Source organism: Lepidochelys kempii, chromosome 24, assembly GCF_965140265.1.
Source record: "Lepidochelys kempii isolate rLepKem1 chromosome 24, rLepKem1.hap2, whole genome shotgun sequence".
Lineage (NCBI taxonomy): Eukaryota > Metazoa > Chordata > Testudines > Cheloniidae > Lepidochelys > Lepidochelys kempii.
The window spans coordinates 16,940,669-16,950,325 of record NC_133279.1 but is presented as its reverse complement, the minus strand read 5'-3'; the positions used below and the strand labels follow the sequence as shown (position 1 = coordinate 16,950,325).

At 52.1% G+C, this 9,657-nt stretch overlaps 1 protein-coding gene across 1 annotated transcript; it reads left to right on the top strand.

Moving 5' to 3' along the window:
- The first annotated feature begins 1,927 nt into the window (after positions 1-1,927).
- On the top strand, positions 1,928-8,920 carry LOC140902871 (phospholipase A2 inhibitor and Ly6/PLAUR domain-containing protein-like). The gene is made up of 6 exons (XM_073323457.1): positions 1,928-1,994; positions 4,793-4,915; positions 6,424-6,582; positions 7,299-7,439; positions 8,205-8,339; positions 8,478-8,920. Exons 1-6 carry the CDS (start codon positions 1,928-1,930, stop codon positions 8,681-8,683), a joined length of 831 nt encoding a protein of 276 aa, XP_073179558.1. The 3' UTR covers positions 8,684-8,920.
- Positions 8,921-9,657: the final 737 nt, after the last annotated feature.

The window sequence follows — 9,657 nt, the reverse complement described above, 5'->3', positions numbered from 1 at the left end:
AGTGGGTGTTACCATACACACTGTAACAACAGTGATCAGGTAAGGTGAGCTATTATCAGCAGGAGAGCGGGAACCTTTTGTAGTGATAATCGAGGTGGGCCATTTCCAGCAGTTGACAAGAAAGTCTGAGGAACAGCGGGGGGAGGAATAAATATGGGGAAATAGTTTTACTTTGTGTAATGACCCAACCACTCCCAGTCTTTATTCAAGCCTAAGTTAATTGTATCCAGTTTGCAAATTAATTCCAATTCAGCAGTCTCTCGTTGGAGTCTGTTTTTGAAGTTTTTTTTGTTGAAGAATTGTCACTTTTAGGTCTGTAATCGAGTGACCAGAGAGATTGAAGTGTTCTCCGACTGGTTTTTGAATGTTATAATTCTTGACGTCTGATTTGTGTCCATTTATTCTTTTACGTAGAGACTGTCCGGTTTAGCCTACGTACGTGGCAGAGGGGCATTGCTGGCACATGATGGCATAGATCACATTGGTGGATGTGCGGGTGAACGAGCCTCTGATAGTGTGGCTGATGTTGTTAGGCCCTGTGATGGTGTCCCCTGAATAGATATGTGGACACAGTTGGCAATGGGCTTTGTTGCAAGGATAGGGTCCTGGGTTAGTGGGTTCTGTTGTGTGGTCTGTGGTTGCTGGTGAGTATTTGCTTCAGTTTGGGGGCCTGTGTGTAAGCAAGGACTGTCCTGTCTCCCAAGATCTGTGAGAATGATGGGTCATCTTTCAGGATGGGTTGTAGATCCCTGATGATGCGTTGGAGAGGTTTTAGTTGGGGGCTGAAGGTGACGGCTAGCGGCGTTCTGTTATTTTCTTTGTTGAGCCTGTCCTGTAGTAGGTGACTTCTGGGTACACTTCTGGCTCTGTCAATCTGTGACTTTGTCCTCACCCATAACACTTCAATCTCTTTGGTCACTCGATTACAGACCTAAAAGTGACAATTCTTCAACAAAAAACCTTCACGTTGGTGTTTTAAAAATAAAGGCTTTTACCCTTAAATTTAAGCGAGGGATAGAAAGAGGTTTGATGTCTTTTATAACAGGAGTTAAACTATTTTTTACATGGTTTAAGCAAGATTTGTTTGATACTTTTAGTAGAAACAATTGTGTCTGACTTCTGTTTATATTTATCGTATATTAACCAAATGTTTTTTTCCATTTTTTTTAAGTAGCCTGAGGGATTTTGTCGCTCTTGTGGGATTTGTAGGATCTAGGGTTTTTGTGGGTGTGACAGGAATAACAATGCAAGAAACAATGTGGGGGCGGGTTGGCGTGGGATTAAGATGACAGTCCCACGCCGGGCTCCTCCCTGGAGTTCCCACCCTGTTATTTCCGGGCATGTCGGTGGCAGGAGAGAGCTGGGAGACATGTTTTCACCAAAACTTTTCTCCACCCCAAAATGCAAGTTTGGGGCAACTGAAGCATTTTGTGAATTTGTGTCAATTTCGCCATATTGCAGCAGCAGCAGCAAATCCTAGAAAGAAAAAAATAAAAACCCGGAAAGGGTGGAAATGTTTCACCTTCACAGATCCAGAATTAAACGTTTTGATTTGTTCAACTCAAAATGTCTTTTCAAAATGGATGGCAACCTTTATATTTAAACCATGTTAAGAATGTTTTTAAATGCCTGAAAATGAACCCAAACCATTTTTTGTTTGGCTTTTCGGTCGGATGAGAATTTTGGTTCAACCGAAAATGATTTTTTATTTCCTGATCTTTTGGAACTGCCAGTGAACCAAAAAAATCGGTTATTTGTGCAGCTCTGTTGCCTGGTGCTTTTCCCTCTGAATCTGGGCTGGAATTCCCTTTCCTGTCTCATTTTGGTCTTGACTCTCTCCTCTCCCCTCAGGCAGAGCTCGCTGTGTCAGCCGGGACAAGGCCCCGTTCAGCTCCGAGCCCAGCTCCGTGGGCCTCCCAGCACCAGGATGGTTTCCTTCCTCCTCTGCCTTCTCCCTGCTCTCCTAGCTACAACGAGTGCACAAACTATCCCATGTGAGTCACCCTCTGCTGTGGCCGTCTAACCCCTCCTGGGCTTGGACCCTTTATACTCCCCGGACCCCCAGTCAGGGGAACATCCAGCATGTGCAGGGAGGGGGGATTAGCTCTGTGTGGGGTACAGGGCTCTGTCTACACTACGGCTACTGATGTGTCCCAGCGCTGTAGCTGGGCTGGCAGAGGCCCGTAGTGAAGACGCCGCCTGTCCCAATGGACGGGGTTTTCCATCCTTCTAGGAACTCCCCTCCCTGAGCCGGTAGCCAGGCTGAGGAAACATCCACCCATCGGCCTGCACCTACTCCAGGGGTTAGGTCAGCCTAGCTGCGGCGCTCAGGGTGTGGACTTTTCAACCCCCCCGAGCACTGTATCTATATCACCCTGTTTAGGGTAGACCAGGCCCGAGGGACACCATTACCAGATACTGCCCTGAATTCTTATTTCCATGAAGGCCCCTCTGCATTGCTTTGGCAACACAAAGGGGACTCAATAGAGGAGTAAATTACACTGCTAGGGGACTGAGTGTGACCTGGAATCAGGCCTACAATTTCCGGTAGCAGAGGGCTCTCCAACTGAGCAAACAGAGGCAGAATGAGATCCAGTGGCTGGGAGTTGAATTTAGACCAATTCAAGGTGCAGCTTGTGTGCAGGGCGCTGTACATAAGGCCTGAAGGGCAGAGATTCTTCACTTATAGGTCACCAAGAGGTCTGTGCGTGTCCACACGCTGTGGTTAATTCCACTTGTATCTGTGCTAATTTGGGGAACACGGGACAATGAACGTCCTTTTGTTCTGTTTTTTGCCTGGCAATTTCCATCCTTCCCATTCCCCACAGATTGCGAATGGCTGGGCTGATCCAGAGGGATGTGGGCAAAGTTGGCTTTACTTTAAGCTCAGGGCCGTGTAACCAGGCTCTAAACCTGGGGGATCAGTCCATCAGAGAGCCTTCCCAATGGGGATCAATCCCCATGAGACTAGGGGACAAGACAGCTGGCTTCTGTACCCCAAACCTTTCCGTCAGACCCCTCTGCTGGCTGGCTGGCAGCCCAGAGAGCCGGGCTACACTCACATCAGTGGCCTTTCCCTATTTCTATGCAACCAGATAACTTCTGAACGCTGTGTTCCATTACCTCCAGAATTTTAGAGGATGTTCTAGACATCGCTGGGCAGAATCACATTGACTTTGGGGGAAATCAGAAAACCGGAAGAGGGAGATCAGGGAGACACAGAGCCGCTGGCCTCTGGCCAGCCGAGCCACACTTTCAACCACCCTTGTAACTGTGTGTAGATCAAAGAACCGGTTTGTGGTGCCTTTGACATCTTCTAGCCCGTCAACCACCCCCCCACCAGACCAGCTCTGCCCAGCATCCCCCTGGAGCTTTAACATGTTACACCCTGAGCGGCTGGTCTCCCAGACAGAAAGAAGGATGATGGTGGTGGTGGGGGGGTTAATTGGGGACACACAGAGCCCCTGACATGGGGGGAGAATGGGGCACCCTAGTACGGGAGATGGGTAATGGGGGGCACACAGAGCCCCTGGAATGAGGTAGGGGATGGGGGGGCTTGCATGGTGTCCCTGCAATAGAAGGGGGTGGGGAGGGCACCCAAGGAGTTTGTGAGGATCAGTTGGGGCTGCCAGGAGCCCTGGCCGGTGCGACAGACTCAGCCAATGCACACTGCAAAGCAAGTGACTCACCGGTCCTGTGAATAGCTGTACAACGGGAGCCACGTTTGGGGTGGGCGGAGTATAGTTTGTGGGTGGAGCTTGGGAAGAACATCATCCCCTTCACCCGTCCCCAGTGGGGCCCCGGGGTACCATTGGCCCTGTCATAAATATAAAGGGAAGAGTAAACACCTTTAAAATCCCTCCTGGCCAGAGGAAAAACCCTTTCACCTGTAAAGGGTTAAGAAGCTAAAGGTAACTTCGCTGGCACCTGACCACAATGACCAATGAGGAGACCAGATACTTTCAAAAACCTGGGGGTGGGGGTGGGGAAACAAAGCCTCTCTGTCTGGGTGATGCTTTTGCCGGGGACAGAACAGGAATGGAGTCTTAGAACTTAGTAAGTAACCTAGCTAGAGATGCGTTCGATTCTGTTTGTTTAAATGGCTGAGAAAATAAGCTGTGCTGGAGGGAATGGATATTCCTGTTTTTGTGTCTTTTTGTAACTTAAGGTTTTGCCTAGAGAGATTCTCTATGCTTTGAATCTAATTCCCCTGCAAGGTATTTGCCATCCTGATTTTACAGGGGTGATTCTTTTACTTTTTCTTCAGTTACAATTCTTCCTTTAAGAACCTGTTTGCTTTTTCATTGTTCTTAAGATCCAAGGGTTTGGGTCTGTGTTCACCTATGCAAATTGGTGAGGATTTTTATCAAACCTTCCCCAGAAAGGGGGGGGTAACCTTTGGGAGGAATTTGGGGGGGAGGGAAGACGTTTCCAAACGGACTCTTCCCTAATAATAATACCGGTTAGATGTTTGGTGGTGGCAGCGATAAAGTCCAAGGGCAAAAGGTAAAATAGTTTGTACCTTGGGGAAGTTTTAACCTAAGCGGGTAAAAGTAAGCTTAGGAGCTTTTCATGCAGGTCCCCACATCTGTACCCCAGAGTTCAGAGTGGGGAAGGAACCTTGACAGGCCCAGGGGCTGAAATTGTGCAATTGCTGAGTGTCCGGGAGGAAATCGGGTCCGTTAACCCCTCGGCTTGTTTGGAGCAGAGGGGGAAGACTGGGGTAAGGGACATTTCAGAGTGACACTGTTACATCACAGTAAGAAGGAAATACTTGTTCTTCTTTCTCCAGCTGCGACCCTGACATGTAAGACGTGCTTTGGTCAAACAAAGGAGTGCAGTTTTGTTCCAGGGATCTGCCAAGACAACAAGGCTACTGGTGGCTGCCTCTCTGTGGCAGAAGATATTAAACTGGGTAGGTGACATTGCCGTCACCCCAAGCACATCCCGCCCCTCAGTCTGTCACCTTCCTCATCGCTAAGGCCAACCCCAGCACAATCCATCCACAAAGCACATCCCCCCGGCACACAACACTCAGTCTGGGCTCGACGCTTGATTTGTTCAGGCAACGTCACTGTGTTTTACGTAGCGATTGGAAGACGCGGCAGTTTGGAATCCTGGCCCCATTGGAGTCAGTCGCAAATCTTCCACTGAGTTCAGTGGGGCCAGGATTTTACCCCTGGAGCTTTATTTATTGAATTTCATTCACTACGGTTTCAGCCCCACAATGCATGGCTGCGCTGCAACAAGCAAAACTGCTTTGGGTGGAAATGCACGTTCTGAATTGTGTTAAAAATAGAGATTGGCGCTGAGATCCCTTGTACACTGTCGGCTTGCCCCCAAAATCTTGTAGGAAGCGGTTAGTCACCTACTCCGGGCAGGAGCCCGGCCGCACACGGTTTTTCCACTTGCTTCAGATGCAAATTCAAGATTCTTTAAGTCAAACGGGCAAAAAGTGATTCCAAACCTTCTCTGTATTCAACTCTCTGAGCTCTTCAGGCCGGCAGATTTCACTAGTTCCCTTCATTTCTCAACATTTGCCCTTTGGAATCAAAAACCTCAGTTACAGACCCGCTTTCTGTTCATCTTCCACTGAATTAAAGAGAGTAAATGGCTCCTTCCATTTACTCTGTAAGAAGAATGCATAGCACACCGCCAGCTTTAACGTGGTCTGTCTTTATCTAATCTATCTATCGCCACCCCCCATCTATCTATCCTCCCACACCCCCTCTATCTATCATCTATCTCTGTCTCCACCCCCTTCTATCTATCTATCTATCTATCTATCTATCTCCACCCCCCATCTATCTAATCTATCTATCTATCCCCACACCCCCCCTCTGTCCCCACCCCCCATCTATTTTATCTTCATCTCCACCCCCCATCTATTCTATCTCCATCTCCACCCCCCATCTAATCTATCTATCCCCACCCCCCATCTATCTAATCTATCTATCCCCACACCCCCTCTCTGTCCCCACCCCCCATCTAATCTATCTCCATCTCCACCCCCCATTTATCTATCTATCCCCACCCCCCCATCTATCTATCTATCTATCTCCATACATGCCACCTGCCTCTGACCACACTCACGTCATTTTCCCAGCACAGTCACAAATGGGTTTATTGAAACTTCCACCCACTCAGGGTCTCTCTTCACCGCAGCCGTGAACCCATTTTAGCCCTAATCATCCCACCACACGCCCTACTATCCACACCCAAAACCTTTTACCCTCTGGCTGGCTGATGCAGTTTGGGGTGTAGTTGAGACCCGGGTTCCTCTTCAACTTCCTGAACTGGACACAGGATCCCAGCAGTGTCGCCCCAGGACCAAATATGGAGGGAAAATAACCTCTCGACTGCTACTCGAGGTTCCCCTCCCAGCCTCTCATTTTCTGTTTTGGTTTTCTGTCTTTAACAAAGATGGGACCCAGGACATGTCCTTCTTCAAACAGTGTCTGAGTAGCTATAAAAGTGACATAAAAGTCCCCATCTCGTTCACTGTTGGGAATGGCCAGTATGTGAGGATCAACACCGCACGATGCAACGACGCAGATAACTGTAACTCGGGCGCACTGGAAGGTAAGTTGTGGGTCTGTTTTTACTGTCCCTGTTTCATGGCTTGTCCACAGGAACAGTTTGGACGGCGCTGGGCTGGGGCGTGACTGCAGCTCTCCGCGAGCCCCCTGCCGATGCACGTGGCCGTTCGAGCGCGTTGCAAGGGCACTAGCTTAAAGCACATGAATGAAGGGTTCACGCGCGTCAGCAGGGCGCATGTGGACAGCTGGGCCGTGGCAGGCTGGCGCAGGGTCGATTCACACCCCGGCAGATCCTTACACCCCGGATCCCCTTACTACAGTCGAATGGTTCATGTGGACAAGCCCCGGCACAATTGTATTTGTTACCGTTTCTCCCCTTTATTGTCCATTCACTCGAACGTCATTTCTGCCGCCATTGAAATGGCCGTAGCTGGCGGGTCTCCAGACCAGGGGGTGGGTGGAGCAGTCGGGGCCCATGTGAAATCAGATGGGCGAGGGCTGCAGGCGAGAGAGGGGGCAGCAGCCGGGATGGGCTCAAATGGAAACCTCCCTGAGCCTGTCAGGCTCCACTTCAAACTCGCTGGGGCCTGGAACCGATCGGCTGTGGCGTTCACAGATGGTGGTGTCACAGACAGACGGAGAAATGCCGTCGGGCTGGGGGTGGGGCCTTCACGCGCTCGGGCAATGCAGGGCACAGACGAGGGGTTTGAACGAGGTTTAACCCACCCTGTAACCGTCTCGCTCTCTCTCGGTTCTCAGTGCCCACGGGGAGCACCACCGAGAACGGCCTGCAGTGCCCCACCTGCTTTGCTCTGAACTTCACTGTCTGCAACAGCACCATCACCCCTTGTACCGGGGACGAGACCTACTGCCTGGATTTCACTGGGTTTCTAAAGAATGGTAAATGCTGCCAGCTGGGGACAGGGCGGGAGCTCCGCGGGAATCTCAGGCCTCGGGAACTCCCCAGAGAACTGGTGAAACCTAGAGTCCGTGCTGGGCCCTTGGGCGGGTGGGGGCGGCCAAGGGGGGTTTTGGCCAGAGGGAAGGAGAGAGGAACTTGGAAGTTTTCCCTTCCTCACCAGCTCCCCCGGCTCAGTGATGCCGCCCGGCTCCTGGAGTTACGACAACACGGTCTCTTGCCATGGGAAGGGTTGTTATGTCAGTGATGCCGAGCTGGGGAGAGAACCCAGGAGTCCTGGCTCCCAGCCCCCACTGCTCTGACCACTAGACCCCACTCCCTGTATGTTTAAGGTGGAGCGAAGCCATTGCTCAGTGCGGAAGCTCCTGTTCTCCGTGTGTGTCCAGGACTCCCAGCGCTTTGGGGTGTTTATAAAATAACTGAACCGAGCGGTCGGGGCTGCCGGGGACGCTGAGAGCCGGGCGTGTTCCTCGGGGGGCCGCGCGCTGGGGAAGGAGCCGCCCCCGGGCCATCAGCTGGGATCCAAACTCCAGCTTCAGTCTCTTGTGGAGCTGCAGAAAGGGGCGCGGGGGAGGCAAGAGGGGACCAGACGCCCGGCCTGCCGTGGCCGGTTACAGCGAGAGCACCGGGAGGGTGGGACCGGGGGGCAGAGGCGGGAACCGCTGGATGGTGGAGACAGAGGTTCTGGGGGCAGAGAAGGAACCAGAGCTGCCCCCGCCTCATAACAACCTGGTTTCCTCCCTCAGGTCCATCTTCTTCGCCATTTCAAGCGAAAGGCTGCGCTACTGCGTCTGCTCAGGACATTAAACCTGGAAGCACCCTGATTTCTACACCATACACATTTTCCTTTTATTGGGGGGCCACTGTTCCGGCAGAGAAAATACCCACCGTCCCCCCTCCCACAACCACCACCGCCCTAGAAACAACCCCCCCCACCCCCAATCCAACCCCCACCCCCAGCCCCGCGACAACCCCCACCCCCACCCCCAATGCAACCCCCAGCCCCGCTCCAACAACCCCCCCCACCCCCAATCCAACCCCCACCACAACCAGACCCGCTCCAACAACCCCCCCTCCCAAAACTAGCACCACAACCAAAAGAACCACCCTCCCCAAAACAACCCCTGCCACCACCGATGGAGCCAGCCCGGCTCTGGGGAAATTCTCCTTTGCCCTCTACCTGCCTGGCCTGACTGGGCTGCTGCTGGTGAAGCTGCTCTCCTGACCCCCCGCCCTGCACGGGCCACATGGCACCTGGTGCCTGTGAGGAAAGGCCTGAATTCCCAGCAGCGCCCCCTCCGAGGCCCCCCGGCACAGCCGGGGCGATGCAGGGGGGCCGCTGCATAACCAAGAGTCTGCCCAGAATATGGGTGTGCATCTGTCCTGGTACCTCACGGCTGGCTGGAATCTCTCTGTGCATTAGCAAATTCACTGAATAAATCAGGATCCGAAATAAAAGCCCCCGGTGTGTTGTTAAGTACAGGTTGCCCATTGCTGGGCCCGTCCGCAGGAGACTGGGGCGCTGTCAGATGCACTAGCCACTTAAGAATTTGCTTGGCTCTCTGTGTATGTGTGTGTGTGTGTGTAAATATAAAATCTGCAATAAAAATCTACATTCCAAGCACACCATGGAGGTTGCACACTGAAGCTCTGAGAAGTCAGGAAATGCCAGAACACACGTTGCCAGTACAAGCTTAATCCAATCCCCCGGCGCATTTGCATTGTGCTCCAGCCTTTGATTCACGATCACGCACTGTGTGTTCTCCACCGCAGCCCTGCCTCGGTCAATACGTCTGTTTCTTCTCAGTGGGGCACTACCCCAGGCCGTATTTCCCACCCGCTGTTCCAAGCCTGCGCTGCGCTGAATGATTAATGACACCTCCTGGGCCTCTCTGCGGAGTTCTCGCCACGGGATCTGAGGGCATCACAAACCTTAACGACTAGGTCTGTGCAACAGCCCTGTGGGACCCGGGAAACTGAGGCATGGTGGGGCTCCACACAGGGAGTCCTGTCACGCCTCTCCCCATGCACGTGGCCACACTGCTATCCACACTCGAGCATAAGAATGTAAGAATGGCCCTACTGGGTCAGACCAAAGGTCCATCTAGACCAGTATCCTGTCTTCCGACGGAGGCCAATGAAAGGTGCCCCAGAGGGAATGAACAGAACAGGGAATCATCAAGTGATCCATCCCCTGTC

Excerpts from the sequence above, each read along its gene's own strand:
- LOC140902871 (XM_073323457.1), top strand. The coding sequence starts at position 1,928 with ATGGTTTCCTTCCTCCTCTGCCTTCTCCCTGCTCTCCTAGCTACAACG. Across the intron at positions 4,916-6,423 it reads GGCAGAAGATATTAAACTGG|ATGGGACCCAGGACATGTCC; the intron begins GTAGGTGACATT and ends TCTTTAACAAAG. Across the intron at positions 8,340-8,477 it reads CACTGTTCCGGCAGAGAAAA|CCCCCACCCCCAATCCAACC; the intron begins TACCCACCGTCC and ends CTCCAACAACCC.